The following is a 25,642-nucleotide window of genomic DNA, read 5'->3' as shown; positions in this document are numbered from 1 at the left end:
ATAACACTATAATAAAAGGTATTGTAGGCGGAAAATGATGCATTTACATTCTGGTGGATGGGGGTTAAAATAAATTCTCATTTTTTCTTAAAATACATTAGTTATCAATTTTGTTTGCAAGATATCTCGCTTAGTTTGAATGCAATTTACCTTTAATATTGCTCATTTTAAAGGCCTTTTCAAGCACTACAAAAAGTGTTAATGGCAATATACACATAAAATCGACCGTTTGTCCGTTATTTAATACACCAATTTGAGCATGTATCAAAACAACAAACTTTTTCACCTACCATATCTTTTTTGTATTATAACTAGAAGATTTGTGAAGGCAAGTGTGTCGTTGTTTTTTTATAACCTACAAAGATGTTTTATACAGTTTTTTTAGTTAGATGCATATTTTGTAAGGTATTGGAAAAAACCGTTCGAAAAGGTGTTATGTTTCAATGAAAATAGCCAATTTTCAACCACGAATAACTCAAAAAGTATTGTTTTCAAAAAAAATCAAACAGTTTTTGCTTATAATTAGGTTCTCTAGCGAATTCCGTGGTTATCTTAGCAAAAAAATGTCCACCCCTCAGAAGGGGTGGGAACCAGCCCCAAGATAAAAGCACACATTAGACTTTGAATTAGGAGATAAATAGAGGCTATTCCCAAAATTTCATTAAAATCCATGCAGTAGGATAGAATTCGGAGGTAATATTCTATTCTGGCTCCCATTGACTGGCGTAAAAAAGTTTGCTATTGAATGAACTTAAAAACAACCTGCTAGTTTTCACAATCATAAACTTGTCAGGGTGACACGTTCCACAATTAAAATCACGTTCCACAATAATTAAAACTTCCCCTGTTCCAGTGTTCTCATACAGAAAAGTTTATCCGACTAGACACAGTTAAGCTATTGTCCTTTTCATGATCATTTTTCAGTCCGTAACAAATGATAGGAAAAAGAGTAAGTCCGTGATAATACACATTTATGACATTTATTCTAACATGACATTTTAGTTAAATCTGACAGTTGTCACATTTTATTTTCAATTTGGAATAAAATCAAATCAAATGTGTTTCTTGAATTTATAAAATGGTATTTTCTTTGATTTGTATAGTCTTATAAATTATACAGTTTATATTTGTAATATTATTATCTAATTTAAAAAAAATTATTTTTTTTATTATGGCGCCATCTATCGACAAATAGAATAATCACCGAACTAGAATAATTACCAAAGAAATCACCGACGTGCCTTTTTTTCTGTCATATACAATTTAATACGTTAGACAGTAATCGAAAAACTGTGACGCACTGAAAGATGATCATGAGAAAAAGAATATTAACAAATTTTCAGCTTGTTATTAATCTACTTTTTATGGTACGAGGGATACAGGCTTATACCTTACTGGCATGCTGTCAAATCTACAAAAGCAGCGCCGTTTATAAGTGTTTCTTGGAAGCCCTGTTCAATGGGTTCTGTTAGTGTGAGACTCGACTGGCGCAAGATTTGCCGGGTCTGAATCCTGCTTGTTGTGGGATGAGATGCTTGTTGACATTTTTTTCTATTCTGATGAGCATGAGTCTCTTGTATAGTTTGAAAAGGTAAGAAAATAGAGAAGTAGCTACTTGATTTTCTGGGTCCTTTCCCGATTTTATCAAGGCTATTACTTAATAGCACGTGTTATAGGGTTACAAGATCCATTTTTTTGCTCTTTGGCCTAGATGCTTTATTTTTTCACAGCATATGTCATCTACACTAATAGTTTTCCCGCTTTATAACCTTTTGATACCGTCGTGGAGTTGTTTTAGTGTAAAAGGATTTATAAGGATTTGGTTAGCGACTTAATTTGTTGTAAGCTAGTAAGGTGGAGTATGTTCTTGACGATCATTGCTAAGTTTTTTTACAAGGTTTCATGCTATTTTGCTACTTTGTGTTATTTCCATTTTTTTTTTCAGAGTTTTAATCCACTTTTCCTTGATGGCTTGACCCAGCTGTTGGAGTAGAAATAGAAGGTTTCGTATGTTTTAATTAGTCCTTTGGACCCGCTGTACATCCCCCGGATTATTGTAACTTATTTAAAATAAAAAAGTTTAAGTTTTTAATCTAATAGCACATATCCTACCAGATTAAAAACAATGGAAAACTTTCTCTGGTTACACCATCCGAGGCTTCTAAAAATGCAAGCCATGCGGATTCTGAGAACTAGAGGAAGATGAGGGAATTTTACTATTTATATATTTACTATATTTGGAGTACTAAGCTAATCATTCTCGCTTGAAATTCACGGCCAGGGCCTCGATTTTTGACCCTTCGCTTCGTTATCGAACGTATTCGCTTCGTATCTGTTTAGTATACGTAGCGAATACGTTCAATAACGAAGCGAAGGGTCAAAAATCGAGGCCCTGAGCAGATGGGATGTGAATTATAAATTGTAAAATTCCCTCATCTTCCTATAGTTCTCAGAATCCGCATATATTGCATTTTTAGAAGAATCGTATGATGTAACCGGGGAAGGTTTTTCATTGTTATTAGTCTGATAGGATATAATAAGATGGTATCATTTTATGTGCTATTAGATTAAAAACTTAAACTTTTTTCTAGCAGGTCGCTAGGATATCCCTGTCATTTCGTTCATTGACTGCTCTCAGTGTATTATCCTGGTTCATTCAGAGATAACAGCATGTGTATCTCCTGATGAGGAGCTAAGAAGCCTCGAAACCGATAGTTACTTGCTGTACTCTCTGATTGAAATTGAAAATGGTTGTATTTATTTTTATTTGAAATAATTTATGTTTCAGGGAGATTCAGGTGGACCACTTCAAGTCAAAAATAGCAAGAAGTACAGTTATGGTACAGGTTATAGAATAGTCGGGATTACATCGTTTGGTAAAGCGTGCGGTATCACTAGAAGTCCGTCAGTATACACGAGAGTTTCTTATTATCTAGACTGGATTGAAAGAATTGTGTGGTCTGAGGAGTACCAAAAAGCACATCCTGAAACCACGCCAGAGTAGTGTCAGTTATTTTTTTATTGTGATGATGATATTATACTTTATACTGTATATTAATAAAAAAGTAGATGAATTTTTTCTCTCCTTCCTTTATATTTTTCTATTATTTTCTGGCATTTCTCTTCAATAGAAATGATCAAGTTTGGTGGAGATCAAATGTAGAAAAGGATATATCAATTATCAACTCATAGTGCAAGTATGGGAAAATGAAATAATGCCAACGGATTGGTATGAGGGCCACATATGGGCCATTGGTAATTAAAGAAAAGGTAAAAGGTTGCAGTGACGTAGGTAGAAGCGCAATGTCATGACTTCACATCAGAACTTCTATAGGCATGAATGTTCAGAAATTACCAAGCGCGGTGCATAATAGGGAAAAATAGGAAAGAAAGAAGAAATGTCAGCAGACACACAGATAACAATAAATCAGAAATGGAAAAATATAAGAGAAATCATAGAAAGTTCGGTAAGAGAATATACAGGGTGTTTCAGTAATAATTGTCCATATAGTAACTGGAGAAACCTTAGCACAAAATACAAAGGTTTAACCTAAAACACTTAAACCTAAAACAAATAAAATGTGGTTCCTTACTGAGTTACAGGGTGTTTTATCTAAAAATTTAAAAATTATTTTTGCTAAGCCTTTTAAAACTATTTGACGTATTCTTTTTATTCTTGACAGGAAGTATAGGTATTTACTGTACAAACTACTAAATTATGTTAAACAAACGTTTTAGGCTATTACCAGAGGCGTACGACGGGGAAAGTGAATGGGTGGAATTTTTAAACGCATTCATTTTTTTCGAATCCTGAGAAAACTAATAAATATTTTTGAAAAATTTAAAACGCAAAATGAAAGATACATTAATTTCATATACATATATTATTTCCGAGGGCTGAAAGTCCCTTAGAATAAACAAAAAGGTTCTTTTGAATGAGATATTTGAAATTAAAAATCACACTCAATTTTGTCTTTTCTTTTTTCACTCCTTAACTTATTACAATAAACATTATAGAAGTCTTCAGCAACTTTCGGCCCTCGGTAATAATGTAGTCTTTCATGCTGCGTTTAAATTTTTCAAATATACTTATTAGTTTTCTCAGGACTCGAAAAACCCTTGACCAGAAATTTTGCGCCTACGCTCTTAATGTAGTTGTAGTTTGTTTGTATTGATTTATACATTATTTTTTATTTTTCTAGTATGTACCTAGTTTTAGCTAGTTATTGCGTTTTAATAAAATAATATTAAAAGTGTTTTTACTTAAAAATAAATAAAAATATCCAAATAATTAGATTTAAAAATCCACAAGGAAAAAGTTTTCCTATATTAGATTTAGATTTAGAAATATTTAGATTTAACACTTACAATAATACAAAATACGTACAATATAATAATGGTAGGTAATTACATAAATTAATCAGCTAGGATAGTACATTAAAAATTATTCTGTAATAAGTAGTCAGATAAAAGAATAACATTGGCACCATTGATTTTAATTACAGAATAATTTTTGACTTATCCAACGTTGTAACCAGAATGATCCTAAGGGGAGGTTATAACCCATAACCCCCCCCCCTGGTTAAGCCTATGAGCGTATCTTTTCGTGACAAATCGGATCTTTTTCGAGCGATCATCGGATAATATAGAGAAATGCGGTTGACAACACTGGAAAAAAGGCTTCTCAAAAAGTTAACAGATCGACAGAAGAGCATAGAGAAATCTACCATACACATAGAACACAAACGAGAAAACCTTCAGGAGAAAATAAGAAGTTATACTTAGAAATAAGAATATAATTTGAAAGTAACCAGCGCAACAGATCCGTGCAGTTTAGGCAATATTATAGGATATTAAAGACACCGAAGATAGCAAGAAAAACGTTTAGAAATGCAAAGAAAAAGTTTAAGATTTTAAAAAAATTATCTTGGACAATTTTTACAGAACTGTAAACTGCCTTTTTAGAATGGAGTAACAAGCATGAGCATTGACGAAATAACAAGTTTATAATAAATTAGCTATATGCACACAACATTCAAAACGTGACTGAATGACATGAATCATATTTATATATGAATATTATTCTATGATGAATATTCCATTCATTTGTCTTCTTTGACAGCATTGTGAACATCTTCCAACACTTATATTAGTCCACAGTACATCATCCTTTTTGGAAGATAATTACAAAAGTTATAAAAATGGTCTTAACTTCGTTTGAGTGAATCTGCCACTTTCTGAAAAATGCAGGTTGGACGCGTCCCGCGTCCTTAACATATTTAGGTTGTCGGAATAACGAAACGCCGCTATAAATTTGTCGAACAAGAGATCGACAATCTTTATTAATTAAATATAAATACTTTAAATTGAAAATTAAGAGTTTTGTAAAAACAAAATCGTATCTCTCTCTCTCTCTCTCTCTTTCTCTCTCTCTCTCTCTCTCTCTCTCTCTCTCTCTCTCTCTCTTTCTCTCTCTCTCTCTCTCTCTCTCTTGTCGTTTCCCCATCAGTGAGAATCGTGATTTCTTCCTATATAGTAGAATTGATTCAAAAAATGACATAACCCAGACATCCAAAGTGAAAGTTATCCTCCAACACCAAATTGTTCTATATGGTCCATATAATGTTCAGAAAAAGTCACACCTTTTTGAGCGTAGGGTTTGGGGGGGGGGAGAAGTCGGTAAATTCGTAGTTGTTTAAGTTTTTCGTCAATATTTCTAAAACTATGATGTTTAGCATGAACAAACTTCTATACAAAAATGTTCTACATTAAATTTGAAATAAAAAGGCCCTATACAGATGGTATAGTATAATTGGTCCAAAAAAGGCCTAATCTAGACATCCAAAGTAACAGTTTTCCTCCAACACCGAATTGTTCTATATGGTCCACATATTGTTCAGTAAAAAGTTACACCATTTTGAGCGTCCGATTTGGGGGGAGATGGGAGAGAAGTCGGTAAATCAGTAGTTTCTTTACGTTTTTCGTCAATATTTCTAAAACTATGTTTAAGCGTAAACAATGTTCTACACAAAAACGTTCTACATAAAATTTAAAACAAAAATGGTCCTATCTATAATTGTTATAAAATCAATGGTTCCACAGTTACGGAGGGTGAAATGTGTAGGTTTTCGATACTTATTATATTTTTTGGGAAATTGATGATGATTTTGGGTGGTGAGGTTGACGTTTCTTCAAGAACTTATCACTAACATACCATCGGCCACTGAAATAGCAAATCCTGTTAAAGAAAATTTCTTTCAATCAGTAAAAATACTATAAATTTCCCAAAAAATATAAAAAGTATCGAAAACCTCCAATTTTACCCTCCGTAACTCTGGAATCGTTGATTTTATAACAATTATGTATCGGACCTTTTTTGTATTAAATTTGATGTAGAACATTTTTGTATGGAACATTGTTAACGCTAAAGCATATTTTTAGAAAGATTGACGATAAACATAAAAAACTACTAATTTACCGATTTCTCCCCCATCTTCCCCCCCCCCCCCAAACCGGACGCTCAAAATGGTGTAACTTTTTACTGAACAATATCTGGACCATATAGAACAATTTGGTGTTGGAGGAACACTTTTACTTTTAATGTCTGGGTTAGGCCTTTTGTGGACCAATTATACTATACTACCTCCGTAATCATGCTAAACCGCATAGTTTTAGAAATATTGACGAAAAATTTAAAAAACTACTAATTTACCGATTTCTCCCCCGTCTCCCCCCAAACCCGACGCTCAAAATAGTGTGACTTTTTTCTGAACATTATGTGGACCATATAGAACAATTTGGTGTTGGAGGATAACTTTCACTTTGGATGTCTGGGTTTGAATCTGTATTGTAGAACTATAAATATTGACATTGGTCATTGGAGATTTGCATGAGTTTTGTATTTGTTGAATGTTAAAATAATTTTTAATAATAATAATGTGGTAATGATTTGTTGGTAGTAAGTTTAATAGGTTAACAAAATGGAAGAACAATGTCAATATCTTTAGTTACTCCTATGCTTACCAGGTAGCGTACCGCTTATTTTGATTTGTCTATATTCCTAACAAATTTTTCCATTGGTCTCTATCTTCAGCTACTCTAAGGGCTTCGCAGAATGAGTTTCCAACTGAATTCTTAATTTGATCGAACCATCTGTTTGGTGATCATCCTCTTTATCTTCTCCCAGGAACGTTTCAAGAAATAATTAATCTCTCTCTTGTTGCAGACATATTGTGAACAAACTTTTTTTAATCTCGAGTTGCTTTAGAATGCAAACGTTTGTTCTATGAGCTGTCCAATGTATACGCAGCATTCTTCTCCAGCACCACATCTCAAAGGCATCAATGTTTTGGCGCTCGCGTGTGCCGTATATAAATATTGAGAAAACAAGGAAATTCACCAGTCTCATTTTGATATTTTGAGAGGTAGATCTGTCTTTCCAAACTTTAGTTAGGCGACTCATCGCATTTTTGCCATACCAATACGTCTCCGAACTTCTGCTTCACAGTTACCATCTTAAGTTATACTACTAGACCCGAGATAGACAAATCTGATATTCCTGTAACATGTTAGTCAGTTGAATAGTGTGGAATCTGTCAACCACCATTATTTTTGTTTTAGCTTTATTGATTTTCAGACCAACTTTATTGCTTTCGTACTCAACTATTCGCAGGAGATCAAACATTTCTTACTCATTTGCTGCTACAAGTGTAGTGTCATCAGCAAATCTTAGATTAGAGATTTTCCTACCAACTACTGTTTCTCCACCGGCCCATCCTTCTAAAGCGATTCTCATGACATGTTCACCATAAAATGTTGGAAAAGTCAGGTGACAACACGCATCCTTATCTAACACTTCTCTCGGTCTTGAATTGGTTTGAGAACTGTTGCTATATTGGACTGGTACGGATTTTTAATAAGAGTCACCAGGTGCATTAGTATGCCCATTTCTATTAACAGTGACTACAGATTTTTCCAGCCTACACAATCAAATGCCTTTTGGTAGTCAACGAAGCATATAATCATATGTACTTGAAATTCTCTAGACTTTTCTATGAGTTGTATCAGGTTCAGGATTTGTTCCCGTGTAACTTTGCCCTATACAAACCCCGCTCGTTCCTGAGATATTTGGTAATGTAGATAGTGATAGTAGTTCCTTTTTTGTGCAACGGGATATAAATTAAGGTACACCAATCAGATGGCCATTCTCCTGAATCCCAAACAGAGACACAGATAGAATGGGTGATATGTAATCCTTTGTCACCTAGTAACTATAGTATTTTATCTGGTATCGAATCACTGCCTGGGGATTTATTTCTCTTTAGCAATTTAATTGCGTCTTTGACTTCAGCGAGTAAGACAGGTTCCTCTAGGGTAGTCAGAGGGCCACTGATTTTTTGCTGGTACTTCGTTATTTTTATATAGCTCGCCACAGTAGTTTCGCCATGTATCCAATATTTCGTTAGTATCGGTCTTAAGATTAACTTCCTTATCTATTACACACCACGTTTGAAATTTAATTTCTCTGGTAAGGAGTTTGATCTTCTGAAATAAATCCCAGGGTTCATTTCGACAGCCATGTTCCTCTATCTCTCTGCATAATTGAGAGATGTAATCAGCTTTGTCTTTGCGGCACTCTTTTCTGATTTCTTTCGATAACGCTCTGTATTCATCGCTTCCGTATCTAGATTTATGTCCTTTTCTGCGTTGAACCACAGTCCACGTATTATTAGATATCCATGGTTTACTGCCCTTGGAAACCGCTGCCTCAAAGTTTTTTGCAGCCTCGATTACCTTATCTTTGAGATAGATCCAAGTGCTCTTGGGGTCACTATCTATTTGGTCTAAAGAAAGAGCTTCTTCTAGGTTTTCTTGGAAGTCATTGATTTTTTATGAATTGAGAGACGTAACTTTTCTTAGGGTTTTTCTTTTGGGGACTTTAAAACGAAGTTGAACGTTCAATACCAGGAGTTGATGATCGCTTCCACAGTCTGCGCGAGGATATGTTAAAGTACTTATATTTAATTAATAAAGATTGTCGATCTCTTTTCCCACAAATTTAGATCCGCGTTTCTTTAGGCCGACAACGTAAATATGTTAATGACGCGAGACGCGGAAACGCATCCAACCTGCACTCTAAAATTTTTCAAAAAGTGGTAGACTCGCTCAAACGAACAGGTAAGACCATTTTTAAGACTTTGTAATCATCTTCCAAAAAGGACGATGTACTGTGGACTATATGCTATTGTCTCAAATATTGTAAATACTTGATTATATAAATTAATAACAGTTTTTATAAAATATTTTCTATGAATTGGGCTACAACTCTTCAATGATTCATGAATTTTTTAATAATGTTTAAAAAATATGTTTTTTTGTTATAAAATGATGAACAAATTCCCCGTTACTGAAGACTGGTTTATAAAAGGTACATGCACGTAGTTTAAAATTATTCAAGAAACATTAAATCAATTAATAAATACTGTAAGGAGTGAAAAATTTGTGGTTACCAATAGCTAATGTTAATTACGTTCGCTTTTCGTTACAATAAGATTAAAGAACACATAATTAAAACAATAGAAAACGTTATCATAGGGAACGACAGTTCTCGCCAGTGGCGTACAACCCCCCTACAGCCGACACTATATGTATATACACGAAATTCTCGATTTTCTATATCTAACTGAATTGAAAATTTGGCTAAATCCCATCTTAAAGTTTAGGAGAAGACTCGCCCATCCATATATCAACCAACCATTTTGGTCCAAGGGTGTGGATTTTAGGGCCCTCCCCATTTAGGGCCTGTTTTTCGTTTTCGTCCCCAAAACTGCCAAAAATTTTAAAAATTTAAGTCCGACCTTTACGGCTTCTGATAATACTGATCATTACCTTTCCAATGCTTGTCTAATTTTGAAAATCGGTTGTACCGTTCAAAAGTTACCGAGCTCAGAAATATGACTCAATTTCTCAAGGGGAAAATGTTTGTGACTTTTGACCGGTGTACCGGTGTAGTTTGTAACTTTTGACCATCCATAAGCCAGCCATAGGACTGGGTACGTACAAAATATCATATTTTCTCTGAATATTGTATCTTAGGTTCAAGGAGAGACAGGAAATCCGCAAGTACACCAAATCAATAGCATTGAGTTAAGCTTTCAAATGGTGCCTAAGCGGTCAGAATCGGACATACACACGGTTCATTACTGAGCGTTTGTAGGAGGACATTATACGTGTCTAACTATGTATACCTAATATCTGGGAAAATTCTAACTTTTAAGTTATAGGCCTCATAAGTATGATCAAATCCAGTTTCTATGGGAAAAGCGGTTTTTCAAGCTCACTAAATCCTATAATACCTTCAGTTATCATATTTGACCTTAGATGCATGAGACACTACTTGACAATACCTTTCTAACTCATGTTTAGTGATCAAAATCGGTTAAGCCATATAGAAGTTATCGAGCTTCAAAATATAATCCATTTAACCGTTCTCGCCGAAATGTTTTAGTTCTAGTAGTTAAGACGCTAAATTTGATCGGGCAGTCCGAGATCATTTGTCAGCCATCACAATATATTTTTTTTTCAATCTATTGCGAATAGAAAAAATCTAGTGTATATTCGATGCACATAAAGAATTATATTGAAAAAAAGTCAAAAATGAATAACCATTTTCAATTTATATGCCTCCTGATGAGAGACTAATAAGTTTATAAACCGGTAGAGGTGCTTTCTGCACTCTTTGATTGAACTAGAATACAATGCGGCTGTAGTTTTGTGTTGCAACGAAATTGAAAATGGTTATTCATTTTTTATTTACATGTTTACTCTGATTGGAGTACGAAGGGAACCATTCTCACTGGAAATTTGCCGCGCTAAGCAGATGGGACGTGAATTATAAATTGTAAAATTCCCTCATCTTCTTTAGTCTCCGCATCCGTTATGGCTTGCAAATTTTAGAAGCTTTGGAGGTGTAACCAGAGAAGGTTCCTATTGTTTTCAATCTGGTGGGATGTAGAGTAATATTTTTGATGTTATTTTATGTGCTATTAGATAGAAAACTTAGTCTTTTGAAAAAAAAAGTATTGTGATGCTGGAATGTAAACTCGGATTGCCCTGTCACAAGTAGAAATATTCCATAAGTAAGGAGGTGGACTCAATGGAGAATATCTGGAACACAGTCTATTCTTTTTACATGATATTATCTTCTCGTGGTGGTTGGGTAGTTGATGGTTTATGACTTCTTCGTAGTGTCGGCTGTGGGATGTAACTCAGAATGGGAAGCCAATAATTCAATGTTTGTCTAATTGTTCATAATTTAATTTTCATTATTCAACGTTATCTATGTATGAATGAGAACACATGTATATCACAAAAATGGACGACGACAGACTGCCAAAACACATTCTAAAATGGACGCCAAGAGAAAGAAAGAAGAGAGGAAGGCCGAAACAATCCTGGTTAGGCGGCATTCAGAAGGCAATGTCGGAAAGAAATCTTCAACCTGACGAATGGAACGACCGAAGAAGCTTGAAACTGGGAACCGGAAGGAGAAAAACGCTATAAATAACCGGGATAATAATAATAATATATCACAAAAATAAAATTACAGAATGCACCACAAGGATTAAAGTTGAAAATCGACTAGGCGACACAAAAAAGAATAGCAGCGAAATGCAGAAATACTTATATTATGTCATCAAAATCGATTAAATCGAAGTAAGTGGGGCAAACATTAAAAAACATCTTTGTATCAGCTAAAAGAGCTTTGAAAAGATAAATAAAAGCAAGTATCTTTATATATAAATCTTTATAATATAAATATAACTTATCGATAAACATTCAAAAACTTGAATGTTTATCGATATATTTTTATGATTTTTACCGATATATTTTTAGTTTGTAATTGGGTAGTGCTGGAGACACTCTGGATGATAATATTCTTCCTTTGGTCTACAAATGATTGAAACTGGTACTTTGGATTTTGCTCGGTTTATTTTGCATGCAAACGAATAGTTTTCCGGATGGTACTCGTCTTCCTTCGGTCTATAAATAAATGGATCTGGAACTATAGATACTGCTTCGTTTTCTTAGGCCTCAAATATGTTCAAAAGTAGATTTTAAGGAAGCTTTGGAAATGGGAATTCGATGCTTTAGTATTCTTTCTAAAATCTCTCCCAACTGCTGGTTGTTCTATTCTCCATACCTCAATTGCGATTCTTGATCTTACACAAAACTAATCAACAGCTCTTTAGGTCGCTAATGGATAATCTTTTTCGAAGTTCTATTTGTCTTGTTGATATGTTCTGTTGTTGTTGTTTTGTTCAAAGAGTCAATGTATAAATTCAGTGCCATTTGTCAGTTGGTCTGGATCAACAATGGAAAAGATAATACGCAGCCGATTGTAGTATCGTGGAAAAATATTAATTGTTAGCTCGAAATACCAACACCTAACCACCGAAATTTCACATAGTGAGGACTAACGTACTAACAGACTGACTTTGAGGTATTTTTTTTATGATCTGATGATAATTATCTTAATTTAATACTACAAAAAACTTATCTAAGATAATATTCAACAATAATCCTTAGGTTATAATACATAAAACACTAACTAATGTGTACATACACTTTAGCAGCACTTTCTCTCATTTTTCACATATCGCACTCATTTACCTTATCACATTAACTCGAAAGGCTTCATTCTCTTAAGTCTTCTTATCTGATTAGCGTTGTCAAGGAGTTTGATGGCCTCGACATTCACATGGTTGGAGAGCCTCTGTTCATGACTCTCGTCAAACTTTCTTATTGTCTTGCTAACCGTATCCAGCTGGAGGTCTTGATGAAGATCAGAGTTTCTGAAGTACCATGGAGCGTTGACGATGCTCCTTAGCACTTTATTTTGATATCGTTGTATAATTTGGATGTTACTTTCTTTTGTACAGCCCCATAGCTGTATCTTGTATATCCATATCGGTTTAAGGACACTTATACAATAACAATTTGTTATAAGTAGACAGAGTGATTTTTTCCCATCAACCAGTACATCTTTCTGAACTTAATTTCAAATTCTCCCTTTTTTTAATATGCGCTTTCCAACGTAGGTTTGAATCTAATGTCATACTTAAATATTTTGCCGTATTTGCATAAGGCATTTGGTTTCTATTTATACTGACTAGAATATGGTGTTCTCTTTTGTTAGTAAAATTGGCATCAACAGATTTTGTTTTATTCAATTTGATATTCCATCGCCTGGTGCAGGTGTTAATTTGATTAACAGAATTTTGTAGCATAGTTGCTGCTTCCTCGTATTTTTTATTCCGACTGCTAAAACGCATGTGTCGTCTGCAAACTTCGCAATGGTATTAGGTTCTAATGATGGGATATCGCTGGTATAGAACAGGTATAGCACTGGTCCAATGACACTTCCTTGTGGAACTGCAGCTTTAACTTGTCTTAATTCTAAATATGCTTCCTCATTTTTTACTCGAAAGTATCTGTCGGATATATGTGATTCTATATAGTGGTTGAGAATATTGTTTTGGTAAGTAGCATCTCATTTTATAATATAGTCCGCCATGCCACACTTTGTTAAAAGCCTACGCTACATCCATAAAAATTGCAGAACAGATTTTCCTTCTTCTAGAGCTTTTTCTACTATATCATTTATTCTATGCACCTGATCTATCCTTGAGTGGCTTTCTCGAAACCCAAGCTGATGATTAGGAATTGGATTTTTTCCTCTTATAATCGGTTTTAGTCTCATCAAGAGTAATTTTTCATACAATTTCGACATGACTGTGCCTCGTATTTGTAGCTAATTTTCTGTCTAATTTTACAAAAGCTTTTTTGTTATTGGTACAATTTTAACTTAAACTGTTTTTTAAAAGGTTATACGTGGTTTTTTCACAATATCAATATCGCACTGAACAAAAATTGATGATTTTTGATCTAATGGATAAATCAACAATTACGCAGTAATTCTCATTTTTCAATTATTTTACTCTTTTATTTATTGGTCCGTAATATGTTGTGCTATGGTTTATAAGAAAATGTTAAAAAGACTTTAAATACCAATGGAAAAATAAGTCAAGTAAAATATAAATATCTGATTAAGTTTGCCTTTAAAATATTCGTATCTGTTGGATGGCCGCTACTGGTTGTTAGAACAAATAAAAGAATGTTTGCATAAAACTGGCGTTGGAAAATCCAAAACATGTATTACATACACTAGGGTCAGTAATCACTTACCAATACCGATATTCTTCCAACTCAAGATTTTCAGTTATTTAAAAAGTAGTTTTCAATATGTTTGTGCTTTTTATTTTTCTGGCTGGTATTATTTGCTCGAATGGTATAAATGAAGGTAAGAGATTATGTTCTTAAGCTTGTAACTGCTATTAGTATTAGTGTAAAAGTGTTAACTGTGATCAGTTTTTCGAAAATCACTATTTCGAAGATAGCCTACCATCATCGCTATATGGATCTTATACACACCTACACTCAACAGTTCATTGGACTTAAAACCATGGAGTCTCTTAAATTTCGCAGTCAGCAATTTTTCTTCTCCCTATACTTTTTCTTTCTGCAATGTTTTCCTGAATTATGATTTTAGGAGACGATATTTATCTCTGACCAGAATATTGAAGTTTTTGACTTTTGATGGTCGACAGTAATTCTTTTTCTTTTCGAATTCGTCTGAGTACAGTGGAACCTCGATAAGTCGGATTAATCGGGACCGAGGGCTGATCCGGGTTATAGAAAATCCGGGTTAGTCGGAGAATATGGGGTAAAAGTTAATAAATAGTAATTTACGTAACAAGTTCCGAAAGTGACATTTTACGAGACGAGTAGGAAGTTTCCAGGGCGAGCCGTAGGCGAGTCCTGGAATCCTGCGAGTCTCGTAAAATCACTTTTGGATCGTGTTACGTACAATATTTTTTCTGCAGCCGTTTTGTATGTTAAAAAGAATATACTATGAATAAACTTTACTTATGAACTTTTATTAAACACTTTAAAGTTACTCTCGTGAATTCAACACTAGAAAAATCTACTTATGATTATTAATAACACAATTATAACAATTATTTACATTAATATTATTAGGAATATTAACAGAAGTGGCAGTATTGAAATTAGTGTTAGACGTGCCAGTACTTTTACTATTCTTTGAGATATGAACTATCCATATGAACTTAATATACAGAGTGGGCCAAATAAAAGGAGCCACCCCGATATTTGGCAATATTTATTAGATTTTAAGAAAATAAAAAAACAGGTCAATTTTTGATCTAAGGGGGACACATTTTTACGATACAAACATCTGTCATTTGTCAACTCCCTCCCTTCCACTTCCCCCAACCCTTATTTTTAAATAGGGAATAGGGGTCGTGTGCTAGCTCATTTGAAAGGTTATTCAATTCTCTATTCAGTCATATCCACATCGACTTGAAAATGTATACAGGGTGTCCAAGAAAAATTATTTTGAATTAAATTAATTGACACAAAAAGAAGAATGTATGTAATTTATTTAACTCAGAACACATTCCACTGCTCACAGAAAGCAGAAAAAAATGTTTTTTGATAAATAGACACTGCTTTTTGCTTAATTTTAATGTTCAAGCTTCCACCTATCTGCCACTTGGTAGGTTGAATATTGAATTTAAGCAACAGACAGTGTTTATTTATCAAATAAACATTGTTTTCTGTTTTTTATCAGCAGTAGAATGTATTCTGAGTTAAATAAATTACATACATTCTTCTTTTTGTGTCAATTAATTTAATTTAAAATAATTTTTCTTGGACACCCTGTATAAATTTTTATGTCAATGTTGATATTACTGAATAGAGAATTGAATAACCTTTCAAATGAGCTAGCACACGCCCCCTATTCCCTATTTAAAAATAAGGGGTGGGGGAAGTGGAAGGGAGGGAGTTGACAAATGACAGATGTTTGTACCGTAAAAATGTGTCCCCCTTAGATTAAAAATTGACCTGTTTTTTTATTTTCTTAAAATCCAATAAATACTGACAAATATCGGGGTGGCTCCTTTTATTTGGCCCACTCTGTATAACACACTCGAATCTTAAATGACAAGCGTTGTCATAATAAAATACAAAGTTGATGTTATTGTCAAAGCCGTTACCTAGCTACCCAAAATCGTCCCGAAAGTCAAAAAAGCGTCCGGAAAGTGAAAAAATTAGTTCCGAAAGTAGCTACTTTCGGTACGAGTTGTGTAAAATGGTACTTTCGATTTAATAAATCGTACCGAAAGTTTTATTTTTGGAACGGCATAACAAATCATACCGAAAGTTTTATTTTTGGAAATGCTGCAGAAAAATACATATACCTAAATAATAACAAAATACACATTATAATTGCAAAAACATGAAATACATATTATGCACAGTTCATCTAAATTAGGTACAGTTGTATAGAGTATTGTTCATTTCTTGGTAACAAACTCAGTAAAAGTAAAAACATGTTTGTTTTGTCTGATGAAAATCGGTCTTTGTTAGCCGGATTTCCGGGTTATCGGAGGCCGACTTATCGGCGTTCCACTGTACTTCTGAATTTGTTATTTCATCAGTCAAAAGAGTTTTAATATTCTTCTTATAAGGCCATAGTTCGAATGTTTCTATTTTGTTGCTGCATAGGCGTAACCAGGGGGGGGGGGGTTGAGGATTTTAACCCCCCCCCCCCCTCCATTGGGATGTACTTTGAGCTCTATACGCTTAACACCATACCCCTCGGAGACCTTCCAGTAGTTGTAACCCCCCCCCTTTCCAGTAGTTGTAACCCCCACCCCTTAGGATTATCCTCGTTACGCCTATGTGTTGCTGCAGTACTTATTCATGGTCCATGTATTCAAATCGTATAAAAGGAAACCGAATTCCTTCGAATCCGCATTGTTCTTCTGCTACCTCTGGAAGTAGAAAGTTCTTTAGAAAGAAATTAATTTTTTCTACGAGCGTGCAAAAATGTCTACTTTCGCGCACGCATTTTAGTTTAGAAAGTTTCACTTTTCCGCACGCGTGTTACTTTTCCGCACGCGGTTTTTACTTTTCCGCACGCGTGTTAATTTAGATATGTTAATATGGCCTTAAAGTAATTATAATACATGCAATAAACTAATATTTAGATGTTATTTACTAATTTATTTCAAATATATCTTATTGTGTTCCTGTTTTAATGAAATTAACGCGACAATTCGATGAAATAAAATTATTTTGACATAATATTCGAAAGTCAAATCGGTAGACAATAACAGTCGTTTTGAATCATCGTCATGGAAACCAAGATCGTCCTCATGCTAACTAATTATATTGAAAGTTTGGTTTTGACAACCTTTTCAAAGAATTAATTTGAGTATGTATTTTCATATTAATTAAATTAATTTTGGTAATTTTTTAAAGACTCTTAGAAAAATCATCGTCATAAGTAATATGGAGTTTGGCATGTGAAATGTGTCTATTGTATATTGATAATTATGACCCCTTTCAGGCTGACACCTCAGTGGATACAGGAAGTAGCAATAAGGGATGAAAGGGGAAAGTTAGGGTAGTCTTTAAAGGTTTTCACCTCCTATTTTGTTAAACCTCCATAGATTTGTATGAAAATTATTAACTAGTTAGAGCATACCTCAAGAAATAAAAATGATGTGGTGCCAACTTGCACTTTTACCCTGGGGGTGCATACCGCCCCTTCTCGGGGGTGAAAACTATTTTAATAAAAATAACCCCACAAATATATAGAGGGACAACTTTTAAGTAAAATGTGTTATATCATGTTATTAAAATAAATCAATACTTTTTGAGTTATTAAAGATCAAAGATTTGTCTGTTTAAGAGCACACGCGTGAAGTTAGGATGATAAAAAGAACATACATATTAATTAATTGTACAATGTTACTAAAATATTATTTTTATATTATTTCGATATTATAAATTTAGCAAAAGTGTATTCGAATATGTCAAATGTACCCATTATTGGACACCCCCAGTTTCTGGACATATTCAGTTTTTTATTGATAGAAAAAATTCAATTAAATATCGAAATAATATAAAAATAATATTTTAATAACATACAATTAATTACCATGTTCTTTTTTCATCCGTAACTTCACGCATATGCTCTTAAATAGACAAATCTTTGATCTTTAATGACTCAAAAAGTATTGATTTATTTTAATAACATGATATAACAAATGTTACTTAAAATTTGTCCCTCTATCGATTTGTGGGGATATTTTTAATAAAATAGTTTTCACCCGCGGGAAGGGGTGGTATTCACCACCAGGGTAAAAGTGCAAGTTTGCACCAAATCAGTTTTGTTTCTTGAGGTATGCTCTAACTAGTTACCAATTTTCATGCAAATCGATGGAGGTTTAACAAAATAAGAGGTGAAAACCTTTAATAACTGCACTAACTTTCCTCTTTCATCCCTTATTGCTACTTCCTGTATCCACTGAGGTGTCAGCCTGAAAGGGGTCATAATTGTCAATATACAATGGACACATTTCACAGGAAAAACTCCATATTACTTATGACGATGATTTTTCGGCTCTTCTAGCTCTCTGTCTACTAGGAAGCCCCTGAAAAAGTGCTAGCTGGACATCGACATCAGCAGAGCTGGGATGATAGAATACACAGGACCATGTCCTACAGGAAGAAGACTACATAATACGGAGGAATACAGTAAAAGTTTTGCTTTAAATAGTAAAAGGAAAAAATATTTTTGAGGAATACTAGCCCGTATAAACACCCTTTTATTAGGCTATTGATTATGTTCAAAATAAGAGAGCTAAAAGGAACTACAACGTTAACGGGGTTTTATTGTTTCATATGGTCAACGGATATTTAAATATAAAAAAACCGCGGAGTGCTACCATTTAAAGGGGTGCGTTTTTGAAAAAACGGTGAATTAGTCCCTAGACACACGGTGCATTAGGGTGAGTTCTAGACACTTTTGGTACAAACACGTCTACACAAAAATGGTTCCAGATTAAACTAACTATCGAAATATCACCTTTTAAATTCAAAAATATATTTGGCTATTGATTATGTTCAAAATAAGAGAGCTAAAAGGAACTACAACGTTAACGGGGTTTTATTGTTTCATATGGTGAATGGATATTTAAATATGAAAAAACCGCGGAGTGCTACAATTTAAAGGGGCATTAGGCACAGGATGCATTAGGGTGAGTTCTATGCATTTTTTGGTACAAACACGTCTACAGAAAAATTGTTCCAGGAAAGAAAGCAATTATCTTTTTTCCCCATAATTTTTCCCTGGGGATATAAGTATAGGCATTATTTCACAGAAAAAAACTTCTCTTTAAAATGACGTTTGGTTAAAGCCTTTACGATTTATAATTTCCGAAATATGATTTTTCAAATTTCGCCTTGCCGCTCAGAGCATTTTTGGGCCATTTTCCCTATTATCTCGCAAACATTTTTCTGTTTTTCTACTCAGTTTTAGGTATACTCAATGGTACATTATTTAGTAGGAAGAGAAGTCAATTACCATTAAAATGGTCTATTGTATAAAGTTGTATGACTATATTTAGGCAAGTTATAGTGTTTTAAAATTTTATACTTTTAACACTTTTTGATTTTTTTACGATTATTTTTAAAAATTTTCATTATAACTTTTTTCTTGTACATGTAGGTATATACACGAAGCACCAAAATTAACGCACCACGTTGAAAATGGGACATTTTTTATGTCTTGTGTTTCCTAAACCTGTTGTCCGAATTTGGTGATTTTTTTAATATGTTATAGCTTTATTCTTCAAGAATATCGACGTAATAACATTGTTGCTAAACAGATAAGTGTCATTGTATACCGGGTGTAACAATGATAGTGTGTTCTTTCCTCGAAGTTTGGGACACCCTGTGGATTATTCTAGCGTATATAAAATATTGAAATTAAAACTCAACTGTAGCCTTATGATTTCTTAACATAATGCTTTTTGATTCATTAGCTTATGGTCGACAATAAAAAAGTTAGGTACTTTAACAACCAGCAACGTTCTTTATCAATACAGGGTGTTTCTAAATAAATGCGACAAACTTTAAGGAGTAATTCTGCATGAAAAAATGATGACCGTTTGCTTTATAAACATATGTCCGCAAATGCTTCGTTTCCTAGATACGAGATGTTGAATTTTTTCTTACAAACTGACGATTTATTTATTGCTCTAAAACTGGTTGCGATATGCAAATGAAATTCGGTAGGTTTTAAGAGGTACTTATTGCGCATTTTTTGGCATACAAGTAAGAATTTTATATTCACCATTGGCTTGCATACGGGTAATATGACCCGTATGCACGCCAATGGTGAACATAAAATTCTTAGTTGTATGACAAAAATGCGCAGTAACTACTTCTTAAAACTTACCAAATTTCATTTACATATCTCATCCGGTTTTAGAGCAATAAATAAATCGTCAGTTTGTAAGAAAAAATTCAGTATCCCGTATCTCGGAAATGAAGCATTTGCGGACATATGTTTATAAAGCAAATGGTCTTTATTTTTATGCAGAATTACCCCTTAAAGTTTGTCGCACTTATTTAGAAACACCCTGTATTGATGAAGAACATGGCTAGTTGTTAAAGTACCTCACTTTTTTATTATCCAATATAAGCTAATGAATCAAAAAGCAAAATGATAAGAAAGCATAAGGCTACAGTTCAGTTTTAATTTCAATATTTTATATAGGCCAGAATATTCCATAGGTTGTTCCAAACTTTGAGGAAAAAACACCCTATCATTGTTACACCCGGTATACAATGACACTTATCTATTTAGCAACAATATTATTACATTGATATTCTTGAAGAATAAAGCTATAACATATTAAAAAATCACTAAAATCGGAGAACAGGTTTAGGAAATAGAAGACATCAAATATGTCTCATTTTTAAGGTGGTGCGTTAATTTTGGTGCTTAGTGTACATTGTGGACCAAAAAAGAAAGCTTATTTTCTTTACTTTAAAATGGTGTAGGTACATATTGTAAAAAATTCTAGGACTATTTTTAAACGAGATATATGCTTTTTCAAAATGTGTCTGTGACATAATACACATGCAATATGTCCCACAAATTGGAACCATATGGAAAACTGTTTTATTATGAATTTTATGAAAAAAAATTATTCTTCATAAAATGCTTTGCATCGCCTAAATATTAATCATCAGTTATAAAATTTTATTAACAGTATACGAGGTATGTTAAAAAATATGAATTTCGCTCAACAGTACCTTTATATTTCATAATATGGAAAAGTGTTATTAAGAAAAGTGATTTGGAAATAAAAATAGTGTTCTAATGTGTAATTATATTCTTCTAATTGAAAAAAAAATTCAATATTTTTCTCTGGTTTAAAAATAGATCTAGAATTTTTTACAATATGTACACCATTTTACAGTAAAGAAAATAAGCTTTCTTTTTTATTCCACAATGTATATACCTAAATGTACAAGAAAAAAGGTTATAATGAAAAAATTTTAAAAATAATCGTAAAAAAATCAAAAATTGTTAGGACATATAAAACTCTGAAAAACTATAACTTGCTTAACAATGGTCATACAACCTTATACAATAAACCATTTTAATGGTAATTGACTTCCCTTCCTAGTAAATGTACCATTGCATAAACCTAGAAATTGGAAAAAATCCTTTGTGAAAGGTATAAAATTTTATTAAAATCCATTTAAAGAGCAACATCACAACAAAACGTTTTCGATTTTTATAAAAAATCATCATCAGTGTTAGATAAACTGGATGCTAGCTGAGCCAAAAAAGAAAAATATCCGGGTAAAAACCCTTTAAATACAATATCGATGCGTTAAAAGTGCATACTTCAACAAAAAGCCTAATAGTCCTGTCGCCAGGGGGGGTACAACGGCCTCGTTAATTCAGATGGACTTACCCAAGTTTTTTTTATGTATTTTGACCCGTAGAAAACGAATTTTTTGGGTAACAGTTGATCCGGATGTCGATAAGATTGTTATAGACCAAGAACTTGAGGAATCAAATAACAGCGATTTTTGGCAAAACAAAACAATATTTTGTATTTTTTGGGTCATTTTAAGCAAAAAATATTTCTACAAGTTTTTTAGTAGGATGCAGAGTTTTCGAGATAAACGCGGTTGAACTTTCAAAAAATCGAAAAACTGCAATTTTTAAACCCGAATAACTTTTGATTAAAAAATAAAATAGCAATTCTGCTAAGCGCCTTTGAAAGTTCAAGTCAAATTATGTCGGTTTTGATTATTTGCATTGCTAAGAATTTATTGTGTTATTGTTAAACAAAGCTACAAACAACTAGTGCGTGAGTGATGTTTCTATGATTTCTCATTTAAAATCGAACGAGTAGGTAGAATAGGTACTAGTGCAATCAAGACTATTTCTACGTTACATGCGTTAAAACGCATGTAAAAGCACGGGAAACCCTACGTGTTTATAGCTTTGTTAAACAATAAAAAAATAAATTTTTACCAATGCAAATAATCAAAACCGATATAATTTGACTTAAACTTTCAAATGCGGTAAGCAGACTTGCTATTTTATTTTTTAATCAAAAGTTATTCGGGTTCAAAAATTGCAGTTTTTCGATTTTTTTAAAGTTCAACCGCGTTTATCTCGAAAACTGTGCATCCTACGAAAAAACTTGTAGAAATATTTTTTACTTAAAATGGCCCAAAAAATACAAAATATTGTTTTGTTTTGCCAAAAATCGCTGTTATTTGATTCCTCAAGTTCTTGGTCTATAACAATCTTATCGACATCCTGATCAACTGTTACCCAAAAAATTCGTGTTCTACGGGTCAAAATACATAAAAAAACCTTGAGTAAGTCCATCTGAATTAACGAGGCCGTTGTACCCCCCCTGGCGACAGGACTATAATGATGGTCACATGGCAACCAGGATAATGCCCTAAGGTAATGTATTGAAATTTCCCAACACGTGGGATCCAAATTGAGTTATTTACATTTCAATGATTAGAAGTCACTTTTAACGCATCGATATTGTATTTAAAGAGTTTTTACCGGGATATTTTTCTTCTGTGGCTCAGCTAGCATCCAGTTTATCTAACACTTATGATGACTTTTTATAAAAATCGAAAACGTTTTGTTGTGATGTAACCCTTTAAAGGGATTTTAATAAAATTTTATACCTTTTACAAAGGATTTTTTCCAATTTTGGGATTGATGGTATACAGCCAACTACAGGAAAAACATTTTCTTTTCCTTGTGGAAAAAAGTTAAAAAACAATGTTTGCGAAATAATGGGGAAAATAAGCCAAAAATGCTGTGAGCGGCGAATTTTGAGAAATCATATTTCGAAAACTATAAATTCTGAAGACTTCTGCCAAACGTCATTTTAAAGAGGAGGGATGTAAGTTTTTTCTCCTTTCAATCAATTCCGTACATATATCACCGTGGAAAAAAGTTTTGGGACAAAAAACAAAATTACTTTCTTTCGTGTTTTTATTTGCTTTTTTTAATATATTTTTGTAAAAAAAAATATTTTTGAATTTAAAAGGTCATATTTTGATAGTAAGTTTAATCTGGAACAATTTTTCTGTAGACGTGTTCGTACCAAAAGTGCATATAACTCACCCTAATGCACCGTGTGTCTAGGGACTAATTCACCGTTTTCTCAAAAACGTACCCCTTTAAAATGGTAGCACTCCGCGGAGTTTTTATACTTAGAGGTCCATTGACCATTTGAAACAATAAAATCCCGTTGATGTTGTAGTTCTTTTCTAAAGTACATAATTAATATTTTATATACAGTATGGTGCAACTGAAAGGAATAAATTCGTTATTTCGTAAACCTGCGATGTTAAGGAAAGATTCCAAAACAGGTCGATTTTTATTTTTAAATTACGATATTTTGGCATATACACCATATGAGTGACGTCATCTATCTGAGCGTCATGACGTCATCGTTGATTTTTCTAAATGATAATGGGGGTCGTGTGATAGCTCATTTGGAAGGCTACTAAACTCTCTATTCAATAATATAAACATTAACATAAATATTTATACAGGATGGCCAAAAAATTTTTTAAATTAAATTAATTGACAAAAAAAAAAGAAGAATATATGTAATTTATTTAACTCGAAATACATTTTACTCTTGTCAAAAAAGAGAAATAAATGTTTATTTTACCAATAAACATTTGTTTTCGCTTAAATTCAATGTCCAAACCAAACACCTGCCTCTTGAAAGTTTGAACATTTAATTTAAGAGAAAAGCAATATTCTGACAGCAGTAAAATATATTTTGAATTAAATAAATTATATACATTCTTCTTTTTTTGTCAATTAATATAATACAACAAAAATTTTTGGCCACCCTGTATAAATAATTATGTCATTCTTTATATATCTGAATAGAGAATGTAATACCCTTTCAAATGAGCTATCACACGACCCCTAGTCCTATTTAAAAAAATCATCGATTACGTCATCACATCCAGACGGATGACGTCACTAATATGGTATATATGCCAAAAAATCATAATTTAAAAATAAAAATCGACCGGTTTCGGGATTTCTCCTTAAAGTCGCCAGATTACGAAATATCCAATTTATTCCTTTCATTTGCACCATACTGAATGTTTGAACAAAGCAATATTCGAAGCGTTTACGTAATTTTAAAAACTTTTAAAATGATAATTTGATGATCTATCAGGACTTTTGTTTTATTAATAAGTTTTTTAATTCCTTTTAGAGTGCTTTCTCAAAGGCCTACGAGGCGTTTGTCAACCGCTAAATGTCTGTTATCAGGCATTAGATTTGCTTTCAAACGATGGCGTCAATTTTTGTGAATTTGATGAGACCGAAGATCTCATTTGTTGTCCAGATGAATTTAGAAAACCCACACGAAGACCTCCAAGCCCTAAGCCTCAGGATCTGAATCGTCGACACAAACGACCGCAGAATCAAGAACTGCCTCTCTTTAGAGTACCTGAACAAGACCCAGCAGAACCTAGTTATACGACGAAAAAACCAAATCGGTTTTCTATTTTACCAAGTAATGATATACCACTTAGTGTAAAAAGTAAGTAAAAAAATGTTTTTCGATTTATCGGATTGGGTAAAGGCAACCAAATCAAACATTCGTCGCCAATCTCAGCATTATGTAAAAATAGGTAGTTGAAAGAGCTGTTTAAAAATGGGACAGCTTCGTCATTGGAATCACAGCTGTTTGTGAGTCAAAGTATTCTTCATAACAATCCTCCCGTCACCCATATCTCTGACAACTCCTCTCCATGCTCCAAATCCAGTAAGTTTAAGTCGTCCTCTAGGTTATATTGATAAAATAAACTGACACTAATGTGACAACTGACACGAATTAAACGTAGTAGTTGTAAAAATTGCAGTAGAACGATAAGATTGTTCTTCGTCATTTTTGTTGATATTACTGCTCTAATTGGACTTTCACCTTGCTAGGCTTATTTCTTTATTTGGTTTTAGTACTTGCGTCAAGCTGCAAGTACTAACTATACTAACAAGAACTGCAAGTACCAAAAACACTGATTTTTCTGGTATCTTCATCAATGCGATCCCTATCGCAACCTTAGTATATTTTTTCGTCTTTTTATTATTATTGCGCCGTCTTCTTCC

The 25,642-nt window shown here is 33.2% G+C and overlaps 2 protein-coding genes across 2 annotated transcripts in view; both read left to right on the top strand.

The window, feature by feature from the left end:
* LOC114330247 (serine protease snake-like) overlaps positions 1 to 3,074 on the top strand; it is a 59,173-nt gene extending 56,099 nt beyond the window's left edge. Inside the window, exon 7 of the mRNA XM_028279570.2 lies at positions 2,789 to 3,074. Within this exon, the coding sequence (XP_028135371.2) occupies positions 2,789 to 3,004 (216 nt within the window). The 3' untranslated portion in view covers positions 3,005 to 3,074. The remainder of the gene's footprint in view (positions 1 to 2,788) is intronic.
* An 11,141-nt stretch (positions 3,075 to 14,215) lies between these two features.
* The window catches only part of LOC114330249 (phenoloxidase-activating factor 3-like), a 36,209-nt gene continuing 24,782 nt past the window's right edge, over positions 14,216 to 25,642 (top strand). The window contains exons 1-2 of the mRNA XM_028279573.2: positions 14,216 to 14,362; positions 24,747 to 25,076. Coding sequence (XP_028135374.2) covers positions 14,305 to 14,362; positions 24,747 to 25,076 — 388 coding nt within the window. The 5' untranslated portion in view covers positions 14,216 to 14,304. The remainder of the gene's footprint in view (positions 14,363 to 24,746; positions 25,077 to 25,642) is intronic.

This window comes from Diabrotica virgifera, chromosome 4 (assembly GCF_917563875.1).
Source record: "Diabrotica virgifera virgifera chromosome 4, PGI_DIABVI_V3a".
Classification (NCBI taxonomy): domain Eukaryota; kingdom Metazoa; phylum Arthropoda; class Insecta; order Coleoptera; family Chrysomelidae; genus Diabrotica; species Diabrotica virgifera.
The sequence above is the reverse complement of the archived record's forward strand: the minus strand, read 5'-3'. Positions and strand labels throughout refer to the sequence as shown.